Source organism: Urocitellus parryii, chromosome 13, assembly GCF_045843805.1.
Source record: "Urocitellus parryii isolate mUroPar1 chromosome 13, mUroPar1.hap1, whole genome shotgun sequence".
Taxonomy (NCBI): Eukaryota; Metazoa; Chordata; class Mammalia; order Rodentia; family Sciuridae; genus Urocitellus; species Urocitellus parryii.
Genome location: NC_135543.1, coordinates 63,398,703 through 63,425,692, shown reverse-complemented (window position 1 = coordinate 63,425,692; position 26,990 = coordinate 63,398,703). Strand labels below are relative to the sequence as shown.

General features: G+C 43.9%; 1 protein-coding gene across 1 annotated transcript in view; it reads right to left on the bottom strand.

Annotated features, from left to right (window-relative positions):
• Window positions 1-26,990, bottom strand: part of Aopep (aminopeptidase O (putative)) — a 309,373-nt gene that overhangs the window by 232,308 nt on the left and 50,075 nt on the right. Inside the window, exons 4-5 of the mRNA XM_026401975.2 lie at window positions 12,437-12,578; window positions 5,667-5,912 (exon numbers count right to left, since the gene is read on the bottom strand). Coding sequence (XP_026257760.2) covers window positions 5,667-5,912; window positions 12,437-12,578 — 388 coding nt within the window. The remainder of the gene's footprint in view (window positions 1-5,666; window positions 5,913-12,436; window positions 12,579-26,990) is intronic.

Below are 26,990 nucleotides of genomic sequence, written 5' to 3'. Positions count from 1 at the left end.
CTCTGTCTGATACCCAGACTCTATGGCTGCTTTAGAACCAGGCCTCAGGGAATGCTGACCTTCAAACACACCTTCCACCACAGTGCCACTCAGCTTCCCACGGGAAATCATGAAGCCTGTATACATGATCTCAGAGACAGGTACAGATCAGCCTTGCCCATGTTGGAACCCCCAGATCCACAAGACTTACTCTACTTAGTCGAACTGGGACTGTCAAGAACAACAAAATCATCACAGCCAAGGGTTTTCAGAATCTGAGAAGAACATCATTCTATGAACACCAATTACTATTTTAGGAAAGAAAAATTAAAGGACTAAAACACATTAGAAGGAGAAAACCCCTTCTTATAAGAAGAACACAAAGTAAATCACTTTCTCAAGAAGCAAAACAAAAAGAGAGAAAGAGACAGAGTGGAGAAACTGAACACAAAGCAACTAAGGGGGGTGTCTAAGAGGGCACACAGACTACACAGCACACTGCCTCACTCTCCACTCATGCTGTGTTCACCTCGACAGCAATGGCAAGCTCGCCAGAAAACAAGGAATTGAAACGCCATAGAGAGGGGAAAAGAGGATGGAACTGAGGATCTTTCAATCATTCACACCCACCTGCTCAAAAAAACAAAAAACAAACAAACAAACAGAGAAAAGCTACACTGAAAAATAACAGGGAAGAAAAAGCCCACTTAAAATATGTAAGATATATATGCTAGGCAGGTGCTCTATCACTGAGCTACATCCACAGCCCTCAGAATATTCTCTAAAATAATCCATAAAGAGAGAAACTTGAGAATTTGTTAAAATATGAGTAACAAATATCAACAACCAAAAAAGAAAAAAGAAACATGCAAACCCAAAATCCAGAGGATAGCAGAGTGATGAATTGAAATGCACACTAATTTAAGGCTCAAAATCTGATTCCTAAGAGAAAGAATCACTATGATTGCATCCTGTCTTGAAACAGGGTGTGTGTGTGTGTGTGTGTGTGTGTGTGTGTGTGTGTCAAAGCCCTTAAAATTTAAAGTAGGACTGTTTAGAAGTATGACAGTTTTGGTTTAGGGGATCAAAAATTCAAATAGAAGCTAACAAAGAACAAGCGAAGAAAAATTTCCGAGGCTGTGAAACCTAGCTACTTAAGATAATGACACAAATTTATGACTGCTTCCTTCCTCGGCAGAAAGGAGCACAATTAGAAGGCTGAGAACAACGGGCCCTTTGTACCAGCATGTCGTGTTTAGCTTATTCTCTTATGCATTGGCTGGGAGATGAAAATAAACAGGACAACACCCAGTCTAACCCAGCAGGAGGGGTGGAGGGAAAAGCCTGTTCCGAGCATTCCTGGGCATGTAGGGGTGCACACCGTTCGATTGCAAATTGAGGTCTTAAGACAACTGTGCATGCAATAGTCAGGAAGAAGGATCAGCAAGCCTTGACTGCACAATCCAGTCTTTCAAGAACCAGTCATGTGTAACTGGGAGCTCTAGAGTACTTCTCCACTGTAAAAGTGTTCTAAGATATGTAAACAATCGATAACTATCTAAAGTATTTATCCATTCTATTTGTGATAAATCTTTTTAAAAAAAACTTAAAAACTAGGATGAGCAAACATAAACACAGCTTCCCTCCTTTTGATCTATTGTGTCAAAAAGTTTGCAAGGAATCTGTCACCAGCCACACAAAAACATGGTAATGCCAGCCTGAGTCCCAGCACTGGAGAACTCTGTTCAAGGTCAGCAGCTGTAGGCCACTTGGGTTCTAACTAACCAGTGAGGGGCAGCGCATCTGGGGTTCCAAGAAAACCAAGACAAAACTGGGCCTCACTTGCAGCTCTCTCTCCACAACCCTGACCGCCTGGAATGATGGATCCTGATCCAACCACTGCCAGTTGTTTGTGTCTCTCTGCTCTTACTTACATGATGCATGAGTAGCTCAGATGGTCACCCATTTCTCCTCCTTTATCATTTACTTGGTTTTATTTTCTTCATCACACACATCTTAGTTTCTTTTCATGAATAAAATTTTCATCCCCTAATTACATCAAGTCCATGAAGACAGAGAACTCATCAACCTTGTTCACCCTTGTAAGTGAACAAACAACGCCAAAGGGGCAAAAAAAAAAAAAAAAAAAAAAAAAAAAAAACCAAACCCTGTCATAGTGCCATGGAAAAGAGCTCAAAGCAGAATTGGTCACCTATCAGTAGCCACTCTGAGGCAATTTTGTTCCTCAGGGGTGAAACCACATGTGGATGGCGGGACTGGTGAGCAGAGCTAGGTGGCATTTTGATTTTGGCACCAAACAAAAAACCACAGGAGATTCTTGAAATTCAAATACGGGGGTGGAGGGTCTAGATGTCAGCGAGGTGGTTTTGCCAGTCTAATTATGTGTGGTGATATGTAATTGTGAACTGCTGAAGGGCAAATGCTGGAACAAAGCATTTATTCCAAACATACAGAGGTAAGACAGAGGTGGGTGTCCACTTTCAAGCAGCTGTCATAAACCTGGCTCCAGGTGCTACTCCATCAACTGCACTGCTAACAGTGCCAGTGCGATAAGCTCCTCTCCCGTCCTGCTTCGGTACTAGAAAGTGGGCTGGTTAGTAGGTTCCTGAGACACAGAGAATGCGAGAAGTCAAGAGGAAAACAGCAGAATGTTAACTATCCAAACAGGAAGAGCTGTCCACCCATCGAGGACTCGATTACAATGCCTTTGTCTTCACAGAGGTATCCAAGTACTCAATCCAAGAAACGTTCCTTCACAGCTCCCGACACAGCAGATTGTGTCTTTGTGAAACCAAAACAGCAAGCCCATACCCACCGAGTGAGACCCGTGTGGGGAGGGAACAATCCACAGTGTCTTCAAAGCAAATTAGTGATTCTCCTCCAGATCAGAAAGAAGAAAAGCACCTCTCCCCTGAACAGTGGTCCTGGGAAGGGTTAGGGTGGAGGTGGGGGTCAATAAATAATGACTCTGGTTATTTCAAAAGGAGACAAGAATCACGAAATGTAGCACTGGTAAATACTCTAGTTACTGCTATTATGAAAAACATTCCAAATCCGAAAACACTGGGTAGTCGTCACCTTCTTATACACTGATTTGTCATTACCACACATTCAAGCTGTACAAATGAGGTTTTATTTTTTTCCTCTACTTAGCTAAAATATCAGATTAGGCTCAAAAACAGAATCAGAGTGGAGAGTTTTAAGCTTACACAAATTATAATGTATAATATTTAAAACACAGTGAAATCTTTATGGATACAACCCCAAATTTTTTAAAGCAATTCTTTAACACAGTTGTTAATGACCTGTTTTAGGTCACAAGCAGAAGTGAATGCCTTTTCACAAAAAAAGAATACTAAAATGGTATAAAGTGGTACTCGTTATAATTACGACCTAATCACTAAAGAAGTTCAGAGGTATGGAACTGATGATCTTGCATGCATGTTTATAAAACACGGAATTGGGAAAGAACCAGTTAATGAACCGAGAAATCCTTTGATCTCTCAGCATATTATAACTCACAGAACAGTGGAGAGTTACAGGGTGGAGGTCCTTTGGGATGGCTCCTTCTAGCCTTGGGGATTCTTTCCCCTATTTGGGGTGCAGAGTTGACCTACGAGGCTGTCATTTTTGTTTCAGCTTTGATTGACAGAGCCTCAGGTAGGCAAAGCCTTAACTCTAAATATAAAGTCATAAACCCCACTTGGCCACATGTGGCTCAAGGTATTGGGGTCCCAGGAGAGTCAAGCCAAGCAAGTGGAATCCATTTAAGTCAGAGTTTGAAAAAAACAAGAGTCCCCCCTTCTTTCCCCTGCCCCTTCCCACTGGCTGTGGAAGATGCCACAATCCCCCTCCACAGCCCAAACTCTGGGGACAGCCATGCAGTCCAGGAAGACATCTAGACGAGGGCAGACTTTATTTCCACAGTCTCAAATGGATAAAAAAGATACATGACAACCAACCACAAATTTCTGAATGTCCGGTCTCCTATTTTTAAGCACAGAGGCAGTCTTGCTGCTGCTAAGTCATCATCATCATCCCATGGTTTGACATTTGTAACACTTGGCCTTCGGGTATTACTTTAAAAGTACAGAGTTAAGTGTGTTTAAACCACTTTAAATATCTCAAAAAGCAGCAGTGTACCTGCTTGGGCACGCAAACTTGAAAAGCAAGGCTTTATAGAATGGCCGCAGGTCAACAAAATTCTGGTTTTGGCAGCTAATGTCAGGAAAGAGCTATAGAAAATAAGGTCCTGCCTCTGAAACCACTCTACCCTTGGTTCCCTCAGGCCAGAACCTGGTCCTGTTAGTGAACATGCTCTGAGAAGCTACAGCTCTCGTAAAGTGCTAAACACTCCCAAATAAATATGCCCCCTCAAAACTGTATACAAATGAGAAACATTTAATGAACAACATTTCTTCACCAATAACTCTGCTTAAATTAAGTCCAGGAGACTCTTCAAAGGGACCAAAGAAGCCCCTTTGTTAAGACAAATTCTATATATAGACATCCAAGACAATTACATGATGCATGTAACCAAATATATATAATTATCCTAGTTCCTACATTCCCATTATCTTTATAAATATAGGATAAAAATCAGTCTAAATGACTTTCTCAGACCTCCTCATGGATTAAGTCAAGTCAGCCAGCCTTTAAAAAGTATATGTATGTAGTAAAGATCAAAAGCAAACGTTCTGGTCAGTTCTTTTCTACTCATGGGTTTTACTAAGAATGTGCACAGTTTTCAGGGAAAACACCACAAATGACAGCTGTTCAAAAGCACGGAAATTAATTGGCAGCAGGAATTTCCTTGACTAATGGGGAAAAACTTAAAGTCACATGTTTTGATGAGCTTATTTTTCCCATCCTTAGCCAAGAATATTCACTGTTAATGATTAAGATTTGCAAACAGAAATATAACCAAGGGAAACCCTGAGTATACTCTCTGTCCTTTTTCAGTGGAACACCACTACCCATGGCAGAATAAAGAATGGAGTTAATGAAGGGAGTTTACCTGTAAAAGATACATCGGGGAAAGGTTCAACTTTCTGTAGGAACCAAACCTAGACACGGTAAGAATAATGCACTGATTGTATTAAAAAATAGTAGCGCCGTGAGTACCACCCGCCCCACCCTGCGGCAGGCCATGTGCTCTTGAGCTGTTTGTCCAGCAGTGAGGATTGATTTCCACTGATCTGTCCACAGTCTCTCTGACACAGGGGCTCTCAAGTCGTTGCCTTGGGACTGGTGGTAAGGATGGATGAGACAGCTGGTCAGGATTAGGCAAACAGCCCATGGCCCTGGGACCAGGTCATGTTACTGTGCCCAGAGCTCACGCTTTGACCTTGAACTCATTCGCATTATGCTCTCATCACCCACACTAACAGCCCTGATCAGCTCTGAACAACATACATCACCCTGGGCAACCCCAGCAACAGCGTGGGCTTTTCATTCTCAAGGCAGTTTGAATTGAGGCCATGACACCCACAGGCTCACAAGGGCTTAAACACTGACCCTCAAAGGAGCAATAAGATGTCCAAGGATGAGCTACGTGTCCCTTGCCTCCAAATCAAATGACGGCTTTAAGACAGCTCAAGAAAAGCAAGAAATAGTCTAAGAATTTCCAGAGCATGTGCTCCAAGTGACACAAGGGAATGACATACCTGGCCATCCCCAGACTTGAAAAGTTAGCAGGGACAATGAGTATATCCAGCCGGGAGAATGGGTGTGTTCCTAGGACAGAGTGCGCAGCTGATAGGCAAGGAGGGATCAGAGGCAGAAGGGTCTCTTGGCAGACATCCCGGAGGCACATCGGGGCAAAGACTCGGTGAGGAATGACCTCCTGGGCAGTGGCAGAGGCATTCTGGAAACGGCAGGGGTATTCCACGTGACCACAAACACCAGCACACCTGGGGATGACAGGAGAAAAGCAGATGCGCTTACTGGTAAACCGTGTCCACTCCTGCTGTGGAGGGGTGGAACTCTTCAACAATGGACCGCTTACAGGAGACAGAAGTTCCAACAGGCTCATGAGCAAAGACAGTTCTCTGTTCAAGTGAATAGCAATGAAAGATTACAGATCAAAACACTTACTGAGGGGCTGGGGCTCGGGCTCAGGGCAGAGTGCTTGCCTAGCATGTGTGAGACACTGGGTTCCATCCTTAGCACCACATACAAAAATAAAGAAAATAAAGGCATGCTGTCGATGTACAACTACAAAAAATAAATAAAATAAAACAGATGTGCTTGAGTTCATGGAGCAGTTCAATCTAAGTGATAAAAAAGCAGTCAAATCTTGTTTTAGAATAAACTGAGGGGATGGGATCCAAACTCAGAATAAAACTACCTCCCACCCAAATAAAAACAATTTCTTCCCTCAGTAACGTGCTTTTAAATATCATCATGGGAAAATCTCCAAATCAGGGACGAATTGTAACTCTGAAAGGAGGGGAAAGTACAGCCAAGCTTAAGATAAAAATTGTGGAAATTTTCTAGAATGAGAGACTCATACTAAGGTAGGAGAACAAGCCAAATGACAGTTGCAGGTACAAACTTTTCAAAAGGACACAGTCCCTTTGACTGACAAGCGGTCTGGGGGTTCTTCACAAAGCCCATCCAGAGCAGCTGCTGAGGACCCACTGGTTTTCTGAGGCAATAGTCCCGCAGGCTACTGTCAACACAAATTTAAAGGAATTGTCCTTTTAAGTAACTATCTGAAGCCCACTCAGTACCATCTGACCACTACCAGTTACCCCGTCAAAGGTGCAGCTGAAGAGAATTCATAGAACCTGACTTGCAGTCTCAGGACAGCTATCTACCCACCAAAACTGACTTCAAAGGGAAGTCTGTCTTCTCACCTGCTAACATGTCCTTTATGCAAGCACAATGTGCAGCCTCTTTACTTTGTATTACAAATTATGAGTATGACAGTAGTAGTAGGTGCTTGTTTGATTCACAGTGAACACTAAAAAATTTTTAAACACGGGCCTGTCCCAATATGGGCAGGTTTCAATGACAATTCCTGTTCCAATTTATGAAGTGCCCTTCCCCCCAAGCAAGGCCAGCTCTCAGGAGATCCATACAGCGGTGCTCTCCCCTCTGTGTGACTCAAGGAGCCCGGCCTCCGGCCCTGATGATGCTTCATCGTGGTTGGGGGTAAGAAAAATGGAAGGAGAGCTACAGAAACTTCAGCAGAATAAAGCAGTAGAAAGAATATAATTACTGCCATTGAACTCTAGCCGCAGTCCCTGGATTGATAACCTCGCATTGGAGAGTCAGCCAAGGTGCCTGTTGGTAAGCACTTAACTGAAAGGCCAACGTGTCCACCTAATGGCAAGAACCGTTCGGGGCATTAGTTCAATCAAAGGTCTCACAAAGTGGAAATGAACCACCACCACACCTTTTCCTACTGTATTTACACAGGCATATGATGAGCTACAGTCATTTAAACTCACACTCCCGGTTGAAAAGCTATCAGAGCGTGTTAGCAATGGAGATGCTGGAGATGTACAGGCATCTTCTGGATAAATTCCACAAACCACAGTACAACACTGCAAAGAGGCCCTTCATCTAGGAACATACAGCCTGTTTCCACTAGGCAGGTTTATTTCTTATAGACAAGAACACCAAAGGGCAGAGAATAGATTGAGGTAGCCAGAGATACGCCAAAAAACCCCACTTGTTCAAGGGAAAATGTGATTGAGAGTCTCTTGGGAAACATATGGCACTAGCCTAGCTGATGGAAATGATTCCAAGTGCGTGACTGGGCACTATTTTCCATAATCATAGTCTGAGAGAAAATGCAGGAGTATACAGCCATCAAACCATAGACAAGTGAGACCAGTAAGGCTCCTAACAAAAATGGAAATGCCATGAGGGAGGTAACTCGCACAGTCCTACATGGTGCTATGGTGTGGATGTGAGGTGAGGTACCCCCAAAAGCTCACGTGTGATACCATGCAAGATTTAGACAAGAAATGACTGGATTATCAGAACCTTAGCCCAATCAGCAAAATGATCCACTGAAGGGATTAACTGAATGGTGACTGAAATGGTGGGGTGTGGCTGGAGGTGGGAACTGGGGCCGTGGCCTTGGGGTATATTTTTTGTATCTGGTGAGTGGAGTCTCTCTGTGCTGCTGATCACCATGTGAGCTGCTTTCCTCTGCCATGATGTTCTGCCTCACTTCGAGCCCCAAGGAATGGAGGCTGGCTGTCTATAGACCAAGACCTCTGAAACCCTGTGCCCCTAAATAAACTTTTCCTCCTTTAATTGTTCTTGTCGGGTCTTTTAGTCACAGGCAGCTACAAAGCTGACTAAAACAGAGAGACCAGAAAACCTGGGTTTCAGCGGCCGCTCAGAGACCAGCTGTGACCGGAGGCAGGCAAGGTGGTATCTGGGACCTCTTTACCTTCATCTCTCTGCAAAGTGGCTGCTGAAGGAGGGATGGAAGTGATTGGAAAGGGGTGTGAAAGAACTTCCCAGAGTGAGTGCTCTCTAACTGGCTTACAATGTATATATAGTGTCAGAAACTCAGCAAGCCAAGTAAGACTTGCGCATTGCACTGTACGCTAACTACGCTTTAATTAAAATGAAAAAACTGGAGCTGCGGGTGTGGTTCAGTGGTAGAGCCTTGCCTAGCACATGTAAGGCACTAGATTTGATCCTCAGCACTACATAATAATAAATAAAATAAAGGTCTGGGTCCATCTGCAACCAAAACAACAATGAGAAATGAAATGATCTCTGAGGTTTCTTCTTGCACCATGACTCCGTGACAATTGCTGTGTGAGCCCGTCTGTACATCCAGGCTGCCTCTGGAGAACTCAGGGGATGCTGCTGAATTTGCACTGAATCGTCAAGCCTCGCAGAGACTCCATGGCCATGTGGAGATGTTCTCTTTCCGCTCAGGCAACTCTTCACTCTCCACACCTGTACAGAACGCCCCTCCCCACCAGGCCTGCTCTCCTTCAGAAGGAACTGCCCATTTTCAGTGCCTTTAATCATTTTTGCTGAGCTCCTCTGGACTTCATCCAAGTTTCCGTGCCGTGCTTAAGCTGCATGGTCCCAACAGAAGCCTAGAGAGGTTAAACATAACACCAGAGTCCTCTGTGGCTGGAGCAGAATAAAATTAATAAGCTTTTGACAGTTTATCTCAGTGCCTTACAGCTAATGCATTACTGCAGTGCTCACCCAGAGTGGGCTGAGTGTGTGGAACTGGAGCTGGAAGAGGGAGTGTTCTTCCTATAATTTAGCCCACATGAACAGTGATCAAAAGTTCAGTGACCAATCCTCTGGCCAAATTTCTGGAACCCAGATGAACACTTTAGGCAAATGAAAACCTGTAGTCTATAAGGCCCCTGTAAAAGCTAGATTTCCACAAATTGAATTGGGGGTCTCAAGGGTTTGAAGTAGAAAGGGGGTTGGGGAAGACAAGGGGGACCAGATGTGAACATAACCAGAAACACCCTAGGATTGGAGAGCAGCTCTGCTGGCCAGCCGAGCAGAGAGAGAGAGATGTCATGAGTAAACACAGAGCCACCTCCAGCTAACGAGCGGTGGCACCCAGGCATGCCAAAGCCAGGGCAGTTGCTGTTTAATCAGCAGTACTCCTCTGCTGCACAAGCATGCTGCTGAGTGAAGGGAGGCCACAGGCATGGTCTACAAGGGGCAGGGCCCACTCTGCAGGCCTCCACTTCCATGAAAGGGCAACCTCCCATGAAGGACACACTGCCCTCTTCCCCAGCTTCCCTGACTGTCTCAGCCACTGGGGACTTGGCCTTTTGGGACCTTCGTGCTCACAGAGAGGGTACTTTCGGGCCTGCTCTCTGTCTTGCAGTAGGTGGGATGAGCACCTGTGTCACAGAGACTGCAGCAATCTAGTGGGTCGGCAACTAGGTGGAGAAATTCCCGCCATTTGGATTGGAGTATCACCCCACTGACCACACACGGGGGCACTCCCTCGGCTCAGCTCTTGTCAATGACAAAACCTTTATTTTAATCTCCTTCTCTCATTCCTCAACTGGTTTTAAATGTAGAAGGACAAGAGAGGAATAGTATCTATCCCATTCTCCAAACCCCAACAGGAATTTTAAGCATCATCTCTTCCTAGAGCCCCTTTGGTCTGGCCATCTCTGTCTTTAAGAATGAAGGGTGCCAGACCAGTGAGAGGTCATTGTGGCTGTTTCTGGGCAGGAAAGAGAGCACACACAGGGAATGGCTACTACCCACTCTTGGCCCCAGGTCTCCTGGGAACATGGCTAGAAAGTCAAAATAGCAAATTTCTTTCTTTGCCTTCTCTAAATCTTTCACACATTTTTCAACAATGCACCTCCTTATCATGGAACCCTGAGGCTTTAGGTGCAGCCTTCACGGCTCCTTCCCAGTGAAGATTTTGAGAACTCATGCACCAAGTCTGCATTCTGCAGAAGTGTGGCTCTGCCCACATTCAAATTCAACCAGTGTGAATGGCTCCTTCCAGCTCCTAGGCTCCCCACTTGTCTTTTCTGTCCTAAGATGACACATTCCAGTCAGTAACAGTGGCTTGATCATGGCAAGGACTCTCCTGTAAGGTCATCACTCAGAATCCAGGTGAATGTGGATTCTGATATTTTGATATATTCTGGATATTTTTTTAAGTCTCCAGGTAAAATTATAAATCACCCCTGCAGAGAGTCAAGCCTGGGTGTGAATCTAGGTATTGTTGACTAAAGAACATAAATGAGTTACTGTCTCAGCCTCAGTGTCCTCATTTATCAATATCAATCTATCTTACAGGTTTATCCTCAGGACTGAATGAGACAATATTTAGATCAAGACTTTCTCTGACTTTAAACCACCAATGGCTTCTGTATCGATTCAGGATAGGCTAAGATATGCTACAATAACAACCCACCCCAGCATTTCAGCAGCTCAACATAAGAAAGTTTATTTCCTGGGCTGGGGATGTGGCTCAAGCGGTAGCGCGCTCGCCTGGCATGCATGCGGCCTGGGTTCGATCTTCAGTACCACATACAAACAAAGATGTTATGTCTGCCGAAAATTAAAAAATAAATATTAAAATTCTCTCTCTCTCTCTCTCTCTCTCTCTCTCTCTCTCTCTCTCTCTCTCTCTCCCTCTCTCTAAAAAAAAAAAAAAAAAAAAAGAAAGTTTATTTCCTGCTCATACCAACTCCACTGTGGATCCACTGACACTCTAGGGCACCTGTTCTCCTCACTCAGAAATTTAGGCTTGCCCACAGCTGCAAAATGAAGCCTCCTCTATGGCCCCAGTGCAGGGGAGGAGGGCACTGTAGGGTCTCACAGGCAATTAAATGCTCCCACATGAGAGGGGGTTTTGTCCCTGCTGTACACAATTCTCTTCTTCCCTCAAGCAGACATAAGTGAAATCTAATAAGCAAGAATATTCTACACAGCTCAGGAAACACTTCAAAATAGGCATATAACTTACTGACCAACAAGTGGAAATTGCTCCCTTCTGCCAAAAAAGCAAAACACAGGCAATAAGACATGTGTGTCAGAAGACAGAACACATGGCTTCATCTCCTAAAAGACCAACCCCTGCAGTCACCATGGCAAGAAAGCACAGCCTGCAAGAGAAACCCTACGAGGACTGTGTGCCAGGAGTCGCCCTGACTGTCCTCGAGGTGGGCCGAACCAGCTGCCCCACTGCTCGGATGTTCACCACCCTGAGAAACTGACCTGGTAGCTCTCTGCCAGAAAGAAAAATGGTTCAGCCGAGCAACAAGTAGCAGGCTGGGAACGGAGCATGAAGCACGAGTCTGTACCCATCCTGTGCAGACCCCTGTTGGCTCCAGAGCTACAATCAGGTGGGCACCCGGGGAGGCCACAAGGGAAAGCCAACGGCCCGCCCCAATGTGTAGAAACAGCACAGTGATTTTCTGACCTATTCCACACAGAAAGTAAGTACTGAGGTGAGCAAGGCCCCGACCCCGTCGGATTCCCTTAGCCCACTGGCTTCGGGACAGCTTCCTGCACTTCTAAGAGGCCAATAAGCTCCACTGAGGAGGCCATCCATGGCAGCCACCGCACAGAAAGGCAAGTGGCTTACAAAGTGATCCAGTAGGCGAGCTCCGTCTCGTTAGTAAGTCGTGTTTTTGAGCAGACAAGCACTAAAAACCAGTTGAAAGGTGCAGGAAGAGGTGGGGTTGGCCTGAGGGTTCCTCCCTTCACACATACAAATGTTTCAACTGCACTCAGAGGACTGCACACTCACTCCTCTCGCTCTCCCTGCACAACAGCACGCCCACACTTCTGCCTCTCTCCTTCCTTCCCAGCAGGCCTCTCCCTGCTGTCTGAATCCTATTTTGGGTGAGGTTCTCGGCAGGGATGACTCACTTTCCCAGAGCCTGGAAGGAACGCATCATCCTGCTCCCTCCAGGGTTTGTTTTTCAGCAAGTTCCCAAACACAAACCTGAAGTTGGCCTCGGAAGATGAGAAGGGTCGTTCTGTCACCAGATCCTTCTCCAGCTTTATTTCTGTCCAGCATCCCACCGCAATCGTGAGGGTGGCAGCGGGCATTGGCATGGTTACGTAGTAATGCCAGCTTGAGCACCCTGTGAAGAAAGAAGCAGCACAGTGAGGCTGTGGAAGGCTCCCGGCCCTCCTCTATTTCTTGAGATACAAGAAGAGCCCAGGGCAGGTCACCCCAGCAGACCCCAGGTCTCTGGGAAAGCAGAGAGGGGATGTTTCAAGGCAGGCAAGGAGGTCTGGGCTCTTCCAGCTGTCATTCTGAGGCCTCACAGTGAGGCTGAGCAAAATGAGGTGCGAGGTGGTCACTCACAACACACGCCTGCAGAGACAAGAACACGTCTCGCTCGTTCGAAAGCACAGCTGATATCTCCTGAAGGAATGAATGATCGTTTCTGTCCTGAAACTAAATGATTCTTCCTTGGGGCTGGGGTGGTGGCTCAGTGGTAGCGCACTTGCCTGGCATGTGTGAGGCACTGGGTTCGATTCTCAGCACCACATATAAATAAATAAAATAAAGGTCCGTCAACAACCAATAAAAATATTTTTAAAAAAATAATAAATGATTCTTCCTAAATAAAATAAGTCGAGCTAAAATGCACACCATACAAAATACATGACACAGAGGAAGGGGAACTCCTGGGTTTCAGTCCTAATACTGAAATAAATTAGCCACAGAAGTTCATGGCTTAGCCCCTATCCTGCTATTCCATTCAGATGATCCTCCCACTGCTCGATGAGCAGATGAAAAACACGAGTAGAGACTTCCCCAGATCCATGACGCCCAACTAGTTCCCAAGAGGCGTCTCAACCCCAGGTGAGGGTGTCCTCTCTATGTAGTTCAAACCTTAGGGAAGCTTTGGTCAAAGGGACAAGTGACTGTTAACTACCACTGCATTTGCCTTAGATGGGAAAATGACATGACTCTGAAATCTGCATGATTTAGCACAGCATTGCTGATGCACGCGCTCTAAACAGATGCTAATATCACCTTATATCATGAAGCCCATTCCTCCATTCCTCATGTTTCCACGAGGGGAATTTCCACTGGAGTAACACCTCTCTGTCAGCCCACGTACAAGAGCTATTTTCGCTGCTTTAAATGTTATAGGGTTACACACTCATGGAACAGCCTGTGATTGTCCAACTTGGTGAGTAAGCAGATAAGATGTCAAATTCTGGGTTGAAATATTGACATGCCCACATTGGCCCTAACATGACATTTCCCAAGAGCTGAGCCGAGGGAGTAGTCCTGTGTGTGGTCAGTGGGGTGACACTCTGATTCCAAATGGTGTGAATTTCCCCATCCAGTTAGATTTTGATCTCCATGTGGTTGGCTCCTTCATCTACTGATTCTGAACACAGGAAGGGTCTTTATTACCTTTCAAACTCTGCCAACTTAAATTCAAAGAAATATGTTATGGAATTTCTCTAATGAACAACAGAATTTTATGTAGGAAGCAAAGGCCTAAGAACATGTATGATTCCTGGTGCAATCCAAGCCTGGAAGCCCTGGAGGAGACACCTGAGAGAGGGGCACAGAGGGCATGCCCAGGGCTGCTGGGAACCCAGCACAGAGGCAGTCATTCTCTCAGCCTGCGTGAGTTTCACCCTGCTTCTAGAGCCAGGGTAGCCATTATCGAGATCCCTTTTTCTCAGCTGACCAAGAAGCGGAAGCATGCCCTTTGTTAAAGAGACAATCAAGTCCAACGATTCTAAAGCCAACCCATGATTTACATCGCTTCCACAGCCTTAGAGAGAACCATTATCTCCAGCCCCAGTCAGTGGGAAGAGGGTAACAGTCACAGAAGTCTTGGGAGAGCCCGGCATGGAGCTGGCCTGGTAGCTGCTCCATGTCTACCTCAGTGTCGGCCTCTGTTGGCCCCTCACTCCCTGCAACCTGATGCCTCCTGATGCTCCATGGAGAACTTTAGTTTGCACAAAGCCAAGAGAGCAGGTAGGAGATGGAGTAGAAATGAAAGAGGAGGAAAGAAGGCCCCGGTTAAATATTCTGAACGAACACATTTCTTAATCAGAGAGCTCTGGCCAGTCATTATTTTTCTAAATTATTTTTGAGTGTTAACTGTGGATCCAGGTTGAATCTTAAAAAGTCAAACCCTTCGAGGCTGGATAAATCAGCAGCAATGGTGAGGTGTCCAGATAAAAAATGGAAGCTTGAATGCATAAGGCCATCTTCACTTCCTCCCAAGCCCCTTTTTAAAGAACAGTGAAAGGAGTTTTTTTTTAAGTCATAAACCATGAGAACAGGGAGACTAATCTAGGAGACAGCTGCAAACACTTGAAGCTAGAACGCAGACGGCAGAGACAAGTGATGGCAGAACCACACCCTAAGTCGGTGGTGGAGAAAGAGAAGACGCACCCAGTTTCACCCTCCAGAAGCCCAAAAGGCTGCTGGGTGGAGAAAGGTTAACCTGAGCAGTGATGAGAGCCGTGACAGCCTCTCCATTCTGCACGCCTGGGCTGTGCCCATCCCACCAACCTGGCAAAGGACGTTTTCCAAACAGAAGACAGGGCTCTCTGTGCCACAGGGGTGTGGGAAGAGGGGAAGAAATGGCACAGGTGAAGAAAGTGAACGGGATGTGCGTGCAGGACCCCGAGAGCACCAGCCATCTCCCAGAATGCCAGTGGCCAAGCTTTCACCCTCCAGGCAGGAGACTGAAGAAAGCTACTCCACCACGGGCAGAGCCCAATGACAGGAACACCGGAGGACTCCGTGACAAGCCGGTGGTGAGGCTCGCAGCTGGCACGATCTCCATGGGCACTTGGTGCTTCCCTCTTCCTGATGCACAGAGACAAACCAAGGACCTCCAGGCACCTTCAGAAAGCCACTCATGCAAGAGAGACCAAAATAGACCAAACAAGCAACCTGGAGGACAGCAACCACTCACGGAGATGGAAACTCACACAACATCACACACACAAACACCCAGAATCGAGGGAATTTACTGCAGTCTTGACACAAATGCAGTAGAGTATCAGAAAAGGGCATTCTGCAGCAATGAAATGAAAAATACATTGGAAGGAAAATTCAATGAAAGGAATGGGATGAAATCATAAAGGCAAGGAAATCCACCAGAAAGCAGAGCAAAAACTGAATAAAAAAGTAAAGACAAAAGAGATGAGGGGCGGTGGGGATGAGTTCCAGAGGCCCACGTCCAGGCAGCAGGAGTTCCAGAAGGAGGTGACGGAGGGACAGAGGGGGAAGCTGCCAGTTTAAGGAATCCAGAAGCATTGCCCCAACCTGGAGAGAACAAGGATTTCCAGACTTAAAGGACTCAAAGCACCCAAAGCACTACTAGGTCCCTTGACCCCACATTAAAATACATCATTATAGAATTTAGAAGCTTGGGAATGAAGATAAGATCCCACAAGCTTCCAGAAAGAGAAAGGGGTGCCGCACAGGGGAGGAATGTATACATATCATAAGGACATTTTCAGACATGCAGAGTCTCAAAAACTCACCTCCTACGCACCACATCTCTGGAAGGGACTAGACTATATAAAGAATGCTTCGAACAGAGGTAGTAAGCCATTAAGGAAGACAAAGGAGCCAGTGCAGGAGAGAAACAGAGGTCGCCTGCAGAAGGACAGAGATGGGCAGACAGAAGAGGGGACACCATGCCCGCCAGGCAGCCAAGGGTCCCCAGGAGACTGCTTCAGAAGGAAACCCGGGAGAAAAGAAGATGTGGGTGATCACCTTAAAAGGAGTTCTGAATGGCTTTCAAAGAGTCTAGGCTTGGGGCTGGGGATGTGGCTCAAGCGGTAGTGCGCTCACCTGGCATCCGTGCGGCCCGGGTTCGATCCTCAGATCCTCAGCACCACATACAAACAAAGATGTTGTGTCCACTGAGAACTAAAAAATAAATATTAAAAAATTCTCTCTTTCTCTCTCTCTCTCTCTCAAAAAAAAAAAAAAGAGTCTAAACCAAGAAAATGGGGGGGGGGGCAAACAAAACACCACTATTGACTCCAAGAAAAACCCACACGTACAGAAATCATAATGTAATCATAATTTCATTATGAGACTCAGCTCTCAATGACAAAGATAAAATACAAAGAATGTTGACTTAATCAATGCTGTGACATGAGTCACATTGGGAAGACAGGATGTGGGGAAGGAAGCAGGGAGGAGAAAGAACTAAATTTTCACCGGTGGGACACGGTGAACACTGACAAGAAACCAGAGCAGGTGAACACAGGGAGTGAGTGTAAGAAACCCAGAGAATTGTTTAACTCTAAATATTGCATTTTTAATGTAAAATAATTCAAAACAAAACCAACTAATCAATTGATCAAAAGGTAAACTTATCAGAAAAACAGCAGCATCTTTGACCCTGAAATACTATCAAAATGATGAAATACAGCTGGAAGGAAGGGCCGGCCACAGAGAAGGTGCAGGCGCTGCTCCATCGGGAAACCCTCTTAGGAACGAAGCAAGCGCTGAGCACAATGGTTTCTATGTTCTGTGCTGAAGTTTTGATCCAATTTTTTTGCTACAAGTCTAGTTCTTGGTACCATCTAAGGCCTAGGCAAGGTGGGACTTGTGGAAACCACAAGAACTGAACTGAAACTGCTTCCAAAAGAAATCACTGCTAAGGAAATAGGAGGTAATCACGAGATCCCTGCACAAGGGCACCAAAAATCCAGAGCTCCTAGTGACATCACACCCCAGCACCACTGTCAGAAAGCGTGTGTACCTTCGAGGTAACACGGGGAGGGCACTAGGAGCCATGAAGGGATGTAGTAAGAGGAAGAATGAGATGAGCCACAAAAAAAAATTGCCAATATCTTAAATAACCCAGAATTGGGGAGTGAGGTAGCCACAGTGATAACAGAACCTGAACTGAGTCTGACGAGAACGCTTTAGAACTGTTGTCGTCACTCGCATCACTCCTCCCTCAAATGTGGCTGCAAAGTTAAATAATGAAAAGAAAGATTCTGAATGTTAAAGAGGATGCCCCTCTATACATCCCACAGCTTTTTACTTTCTTAGATTCCTAAGTCCCTTTTCTATCGGGGCTCATTCGGAACAAACTGCTTCATAGTGCAAGCTTTTAAAACGAAACCTTTTTGGGAGCTACCAAGTGACTGACAAACAGGGGCAGATCAGCAGACTGGGCCACTAGGAACCAGCCAGGAACCCAATTCCCAAGGACTGTGGTTGACCCGAGATGTTTCTCAGGAAGAAGAGTCTGGCCCTGAGCTTCTTGTCCAGATCTTACGTGAAAGCTAGAGCCGGTGGTGACATCACAGAACCCTTCCACACACTAGAAACTGTTTTCGTTAGCTCATTACTTCGAGGACATTTCCAGGGTTGCTTGGTAATAGAGTATCTTCCGAGATGTCTCCACTCGGCCCATCTTACATGAAGACTGTTCGCTGCCACAGGAAACACCTACCTTGTCCCTTATATAACTACAAAAAAATATGAATAACAAGATGTAAATACTGCCTCAGAAAACAGAGCTTTCATTCCAAAGACAAAGAGAAATCATTTCTGGATAGGCTGCTGTTTGTGATAGACAAAGGGAACTGATGGGAGTCTATTCTGGTGCGTGTCCATGGGTTAATTCCCGCTCCAGAAGCCGGGGCTCCACAAGCAAAGTGTGGGCACACTGCTCGATCTCAGTAGGCACCAGTGTCGCAGTGTATTACAGGGGAATGATCACAGCCTTTGTCTCATAGGGTTCTGGAGGATTCAGTCAGGTAATACGAATAGAAACCACTGGGCACAGTACTCAGATCCAGTGCCATCCTCATCATCGTCACTGTTGTCGTCACTCGCATCATCTGCAAGCTCTCATCTTCACAGCTGCCTCTCCCGGGCGCTCTGGCTGACTTTCTGGAAGCAGAGGCGAGGGATATTTGGAGGTATGGCTGCCACATGTGCACCAAAACCCGTGACCTGAAGGGGCCCACATATGGGGTTTAAGGTTGAATGGCATTAAACACAGTGCACACAGAGCGATCCATTTAAAGGAGAATGACAGCCCAGAGGGGGCATCCCGTGTGACTTCACATAGAATGGACCATTTGGAGACTATTTAAATGGTGTTTACTTTAAATGAGCCATCCTCGATAAAACAGTGAATGCCCTCATTTTCTTTTTTTGATTCAACCCACTTGCACTAGACTGCTTTGCTACACCAGTTGCAAAACAAAGAGAACATGCCACACTTGAAAAACCGAGAGTTTTTCCTCTGCAAAAGCCTGAAGATCATCACACCCCTGGATGACTGCACAGCCAGGCCTGGATTCATTAGTAAGGCTAACAAGAGGGGGATGACAGGAAGGGGCACTCCCTAACTGCAGGCGCCAGCAGCCTCCAGCTCACCCTCCCTTCTGGACAGATTCTGCAAAGGTGCAAAGGTGGGCTTCTGAAGTCCTCCAGAGATCCCTCCAAAGTTCCTTAACACCCCTATACCACTTTCTCAATCTGCAACGTATTCAGAGGGGAAAAACTCACTTCAGTTGTCTCACCAGCAAGGCAGATCTGTCACAGGAGATATTGTTCTTTTTTTAGTATTTATTTTTTAGTTGTACTTGGACACAATACCTTTATTTTTATTTTTATGTGGTGCTGAGGATCAAACCCAGGGCCTCACACATGCTAGGCAAGCGCTCTACCCCTATAAGCCACAACCTCAGCCCCAGAGATACTGTTCTTATAATCACAATAGCAGCTGCTACAAGACTCAATTATATATTTTCATCTCCAAAATGGGACTGAAAATTTCCTTAAAGATGATTGTGTTTTTTCCAACAATAGGATTTGAAATATGCTGATTTTCAAATCACAAGAGGCAGTTTAAAATTTAATTCTGGCATCTTTATGTATATCTATAAAGCACCAATTAAAAAATAATAAAAAAACAGTAGGAAAACCAATGGAGCACAGGAAGAAGAAAAAAAATTAACTTTGAAAATAAGTATCATGAAGCCAGCTTCAGCAATTAGCAAAAGCATGTCTCAAATGAAAAATAAAAAGGACTGGGGATGGAACTCAATGGTAAAGCACCCTGGATTCAATCCCCAACCACCCCTACCCACCCCCGCCCCCCCAAAAAACAGAAAAAGCTATAAACATCATAACTAAAGAGTATTAAAACAATTACTTTAACTATTTTTTTTTCAACTACTAGAAACGATCCTTTGAATAGTCATGACGATCCCACCTTCCAGTAAAGAGGGGAGAGGGAGAATGCAACGGAGAGGTCGGGACTCTGCATCCTGAACTTCACAACAACTCTGCTAATTATTTGAGAAAATAGTTTTCACAAAAGAAACACTGAAAGAAGAAAAATCAAAACACGGTCCTTTTTACCCACTTCTTTCAGTCATGCCCATCACAACCAGTACACTAAACAGGAGCCATATGGAAAGTCAAGTCCTCTGCTCTTGGACGAAGAGCCACACCACACAGACGCCACCCTGCTTCTTCAGAGTGTCTTTGCATACTAAGCATCTCAGAACTTATATTTAAAGAGCTATTGTTTTCACTGAAAATTAAAACAGGCACATAAATCACATAAAAGCATCCATGTACCTTTTAAACCTTTCCACCATAGTTACACGGACAGCAGGAAGCCTGTGGGAACGTCAAATCGATGCATGCTTTCATTTAGCATATCAGGTTCTCTCCTCAGCTTTAACACAGCCCTCCTCACTTCCTACCCCAAGACCTTTTCTTTCTCCAGCCACAATCCCTTCTTTCAGTTTCCCCAAACTATTCCATATGTTAAAGATTATTTTGTAACAACTTTGTATCACAAATTAAAGATGCTTAACAATATGTATAGGAATGTATTTATAAGCATATATAGAAATACCACATACAATGTATATATTATTTCCCTTCAAAGTATGCATTATCCACACATTGTGTACTATATGCATAAAAAGGAGGGAAAGCTCCCCATTTTGGCTGCCCTTCCCCTCTTGGCCGGCTTCTCCAGTGCTTAGGTCTTTCAGCAAATCCCAGCTTTCTTGGTGTCACTACTTTGCAGATGCCAAGTCTACACATTCTGGTTTTATGAGCTTAGTACCACCCTCCTGAATACCCATGGTGTGACTGTCTTTCATTAGTTTTCCTCCATTATTGCTCAAAGGTTGTAACTGGCACCAGAACAAAGGAGACAGTAAGGCCCTGGGTTGGTGAGCACCAGCACTGCCTAACCAGGGCGATGTGCCAGGGCAGGCCACAGGAGCGGCAGGGCTTTGGGTTTCCTTCCCTGAAATGGGGTAGGGCCTCAGGCCCAGGAGGCCCAGGAGAGAATGACCTTGGAGAGCTTCGGGTGAACTAGGTAAAAGAGCGCCACCTACTGAAGTAAGAACACAAGCACTATTACATGTGGGGAGGCTTTCCTTGCAGACTGGGGACATTCTGGCTGGGGGCATTCCTACAGGAAGACAAGGCACCAGGCTTGTCATCCCAAGTCTCCCTGGAAGGTCTGATCAACGATGCAGATGACCAGTTCACCTTCTACTTCAGTACACATGGAACCAGTGGACTGGACACCAAGCTGTACTGCTCCAGATAATCTCGGGTTAACTTCAGTATTTTATATTCACATGAGAATTATGAATGTCAAGTCCCAGACAAAATTCCACAAGCAGTAACAAGTGGCACATACATGCCTTCAGCATCACAGTGATCTGAAAGAGGCCATAAGTACTTCTGCATGCGCTGCGTATGTGCAGGGTGAGGAATGCAGGCAAGAGTCAGTAGATATGAATCACAAAAGTAAAGAGCTAACTGACAAAGACTTAAAAACACAACAGCACTGTGTGGGACACAGCCCTGGCTCACCAGCAGCCTTCCAATGGAAAACATGAACACATTTGCCCTGCATTCCAGCCCCTTGTTGTAGGTATGGGTATCACCTCAGAATTAATCAAGTTTCCAAGTCTAGAAACAAGAAGCTTTCTCTACTTTGCAATTTCTCTTTGTGGGGAACACACTTAATCATAACCATTCCTAAATGCCTTTTAATTTACCATTTCCTTGTACGTAATTCCTAGTTGCATACTGTGGGAGCAGTCTAAATAGAATTGCTCATTTTGAGCCATCAAGAGGGAAGAAAAGTTGGCTTTCAACTGCACACAGGAGGGTCTGGACCCTGAAATCTTGGCTTTTTCCTGGAATTTCCCACACAGTCAAGAGAAAGAGAATGTCAGAGAGCTGGTGGATTGGGCAGGCATTTTGTCCAGAATGAAGTAATGTCTACAGTCTTACTTTTGCAAAGAAAAATAAAATCAGATCCCAAGCAAAGGCACATGTCGTTTTTAACACCTTTCACTTACTCACATGTTTTCTTCTCCTTCATTTGGAAGGAGCTTCGATAGTCTTACTTATCTTTCTTGAGGCTTCCCATGAAAAACAGGCAGAGGATTTTTTTTAGGAAGTAGGAATATGCTAAATTAGACTCAGTAAACTAAACAAAAAATTACCAGAGAAAAATAATAACATACTCAGACAAATTTTTATTCTTCTAAAATTTATAGAGGCTGGAAAAAAGGCATAAACTCAAATTAGCAGCACAACAAAAGAAATGACCTTGAAATCACTTTTGTCACTATGGACAGAGGGTTTAAATGTTCCTTCCATGAACATATTACTTTTGCCTGACTACACAGGCCACATGAACTCATCGAATAAATATTTGAGCACTTATTATATACAAAGCATTGTACTGGGCACTGGGTTTCTATACTCAATAGTTTGGCTATACTGGGGCAGGAAATACAGGCGACAATAACACACAGGATAACCCTGCGGCCCAAATAGCTTCATGCTGAGGAAACTGAATAATAAATGAGTCAAACAAGTTAATCTAAATCTATGGCCTTGACTTAGCCTTCTTGAAAAAATATAATGACTATTCAGCTAATAACAGTCTTACGATGGTCATTATCCTACAGCCCAAATCATTAGCTTTCTTTTTAAAAAGAGTTAGGAGGATTGATTTCCCTCATGGAGCAAAGACTCTGAGGTCCCTGCCCAAGGGCTGCTGTCATCTCTGCTGCTGTTATCTGCCCCCAGGTACTTTTCCTCCTTCCGGGAAATCAGCTGGCGCCCGGTGAATGTGCTAATCAGGCTGATGATGTGTCTATGTGATGGAAATGGAGACTTGCTGGGCCACGTTTGGCCACTCATGTTTTCAGGGCAGCTCGTAGTTTTCAAGGGCATGGTGCACCACAGAGTAGAGGTCCTATGAGACCAATCTGCCAATCTAGAAAACACGACTCGGAGAGGAAATAATATCACATTATATCCGCTTACCTTTTTCTCCAGGGGGTGTGATACATTTGTAGACATTATTCCATCCTCAGAACAGCTGTTTTTGGTTGTGGCAAAGAGCTTTATTAGCACTCTGGCTGCCCTCTGCTCACCCCCAGCTGCGGCTGCAGGAGACACTGCAGTGTGGCCTGTAGACGTCTTTCTCCCTGTCTCGCTCAGGCCTTCCTCAGTGTGAACTGGTAAAATCTATTGTGTGATATCATACGAGGTGTAAGTAGTGTGAGAACAAGCAAATCCCAGTGAACATCTACTTTATTATAACTCTGCTCTCAACTGGTAATGTTGGGGGGAAAAAATGTCCACAGACATATTCCTGGAAGTATCAAAGTTTTCCATGAAAATTTTAAAGTTAATTCTTATTTTAATTTTTCTATGATAATCTTCAAATAGATAGATCAACAACAGACAGATATGGTAGAAGTCAGAGGTCAGAAAACTTTTTTCTGTAAAGGACCAGGAAGGAAACATTGTAGGTTTTGTGGGTCTTTCTTACAAATAGTCAACTGTGCTGTTGTAGCACATAAGAAGCCCTAGACAATGGCCCTGGATCCAATAACCCTATTTACAAGGACAGGCTGTGGGCTGGATCTGGCCAATGACCTGAGGGTTGCTGGCCCCTGAAAGCATGCAGGTATGGGTGAGTGTTGCCAGATGACTTCAGAGTTCATGTCTGCCTTAGCTTGTGCGACTGAACAGGCATGTGGGGATGACCACCACTACTGAGAGATAATCCGAAAAGAACATAAGGCTGATGCTTTTGCCCAAGTAAAGGCCAGATGATGTCACCACATGTGTGTAAGCTAAAGTGATGGAAAGGTGGATCATCACAAAAACAAACGAACAAACAAAAAATACAGGGAGCCCTCAGTTCCACATTTGTATTGTAAAAGGCAATTTTATGCCAGCAAAATATTAATCTTTATACCAATTTTAAATTGTTAATCTAAATGTTAAGATTTAGGAGTTTGATCTGTTTTATAATTTTATTTTGGCTTCACAGATGTGCAAGAATTCCAAGCATACAGAGTTTATATTTAGTGTTAGGTTGGTAGTTTTGAAAATATCATTCTGATATCAATAATTTACATCAACCTTGGTAAATCATGAGATTATTATTTTTTTTCTATCTAAAAAGAAAAATAATGCTTAAATTTGTGAAGCAAGGCCAAATACAAAGCCTTCCATCTGAACCACAGGGCCAAACCATGAATGAGAAAGTCCATGGGCAGTGGGGAGATACCACAGGGGATGACCACATGGCATCCTGGGAAGTGCAGTAACCACAAGGAAAACTCAGTGGGCTGGAAGACTCTGGTATCAGTGCCTGCTCAACACAGCAGTGTTTCAAAACACACTCTCTTGTTTTAGCATGGCAGGGAACCAAACAGAGAGGGCAAAGAAAGGGCCAGGCATGTCTAGCAGAACTTGACCAGAAACGGCCAACAGGACAACAGAGCCTGGGCAGAGGAGTGAGGCTTATCAGGTTGGCTCTGCTTACTGGACTGAGAAGGAGTTCAGCAAACACAGGGGACAATGAAGGTAGCACAGGAAAGTGACATACTTTATCCCGTCTGTTGGGTCACAGGAGAGAAGAAAGCCATGAAGGCTGTGGAAGAAAATCAAACCAAACTGGCAGAATCCAAGCGAAAAAAGACATCATCCTTGGACTCAGCAAGAACAGGTCTGGGGAATCAATCTGCTACAGAAACCAAAACCAGTTTAGGAAACCGGTCTTGTCATTATGAGACAAGAAGATATAACTTCTACGAAATAATAGTAAAAAGCCACGAGAAGAAGATAGGCTGAGGTGTAAGTGGTACCAGACTGACATAAAAAAAAAATGAAGTTTTTTTTAAAGAAGGATTGATATGTTACAGTGAAATAATTTACATATAGAGTGGAGTTAATAAAGAACAAATGTCACTACAGAAAAGCAGTGGAATAGAGTGTAAATAATAAATGAAAAGGTAAGCCACACCGACTGGGAGTATATTTTTGTAATACATATATCCGGCAAAAGGTTTACGTCTAGAGTATTATAGAAAAGTATTCTTAATACTTGGAAGAGATGCTTTTCAAAGAAGAACATAAGTACATCTAATAAATGAAATGCAAACTAAAAGCACAATGAGACGGTATTCACCCTCAGTCAGAAGGCCAACAATCCATGGATTGACACTGCCGGGTGCTTAGGGTGATGAGTAGCAACCAGAACTCTCACACATTGCTGGTGGGAATACAAAAGGACACAACCACTTTGGACCTAGTTTGGCAAGCGCCAAATCATAAGTTTAGAAACTTACACATATACTTTTAATATGGTCTAGCAAATCCACTCTTACGTACTTGCTCAAGAGAAGTGAAAAACATGTCCACAAAAGTCTTACACATGAACATCACAGCGTATTTTTCAAAATGACCAAAAGAATCCACATGCCCACCAACAAACAAGTGGATAAATTGGGATTTATTCACACAATGGATGGCTAATTCATCAATTAAAACAGAATAACTTACTGACATCTGCATCGATGTGGATGAATCTCACAAACACCACACAGAGTGAAAGCAGTCAGATGTCAGAACCCATACTGAACAAATGCACTGAGAGGGATTTTTGGAAAAGCTAAAACCCCTCTATAGAGATGTAAAGTAGCTCAGTGGTTGAACAGAGTCAGGCAGGGAGGACTGAGTACAGGCCACAGGGGATTGCTGGGGTGATGGGAATGCTCCGGGTCATCACAGAGGTGCTGATTAATCACAAAGGTGTAGACATCTGTCAAATCTCACTGAGTGATACATTTTAAATGTATGCATTGATTATATGTAAATTAAACTTTAGTTAAGTTGATTCAAAAGAAAGGCAGCACATCTAGATTTGTTCTGAAGTTTTTAATTACAAAAATTTTTTAATTTTTTTTTCTGAGCATCTAGGCAGCAAAACCAGACTACTTTCAAAGAATAAAAAAATGTGTTGCCAGATTTCTCTCCAGAAATACTAAATAAGAGACGATTGTAATAATATTTATAGTCATTTAAGAAGGGGAAAAAATTGACTCAAGAAGTCTATATCCAGCCAAGAACTGTTCATAAATGAATACAATTAAAAGTCAACTTAAATAGGAAAGAGACCTCAGAAAATAGGTTGTACACCCACCTTCACAGGAAAAAAAAAAAAAAAATTAAAGCCTTTTCCCAGCCAAAAGACAAATCAAACTTAAGAGCTCAAGAATGAAGAAAGTTATTGCTAGAAAAGAGGCTGTAATACAAAAACCAGAACACAGACCTGAGACAAGCACTGGGGGACACAGGGGAAGAAAAGCACTAGAAGTGAATACCCACCAAACTCCTTATTGGATACAGAATGGAGTCCAGAGCCTCTAGTTAATTAAGCTATGAAGCATCCATTAATGAAACATCTGTAGTCTTAAAAATAATGATAATTAAAAAAAGCTCTTTCTGATTTGACATGAAATATCTATGAGATCAATTTCTTCTAAAGGGAGAAATGCTATTCACGTATATAGCATGCCACTATTTATGCAACAAAAGAGAAAGAACATTACACAAGCAAAATTAGTAACCTGGGTTGCCCTGGGAAAGGGTTACTGGGCAGCTAGGAAAAAAGAAGAGGAGGGAGACTTTATTGAAATATGTTGTCTACTTTTCATTTGTAAATATCATCTACTTTAACAAAAATTTTAAATGTATTATTTACTTTGTTTTGCCTTTACTTTAAGAATCAAGTAAATATTCACTGAAGACTTCAGTACATATTTGTAAATCTAGCTTATGATAAAAAAGACATCACAGGGGCTGGGGTTGTGGCTCAATGGTAGAGCGCTTACCTACCATGTGCGAGGCCCTGAGTTGGATCCTCAACATGACATAAAAATAAATAAAATAAAGGTATTGTGTCCAATTACAACTAAACATTTTTTTTTAAAGGCATCACAAATCAGAAAAGATACAGTAAGTGCACTTAGAGCAACTGGTTTTCTAGTTGGAAAAAGATAATTACTTAGTCCTCATTTCACAATTCTGTTGAAAACAATATACATAGAATAAAAAGTAAATTATAAAAATTAAGCTATAAACAAAACAGGTAAATCTGAGTACAAAGAAAGACTTTCCAAAGAAATCTGATAAATTTGATTTCACAAACATTAAAATAACT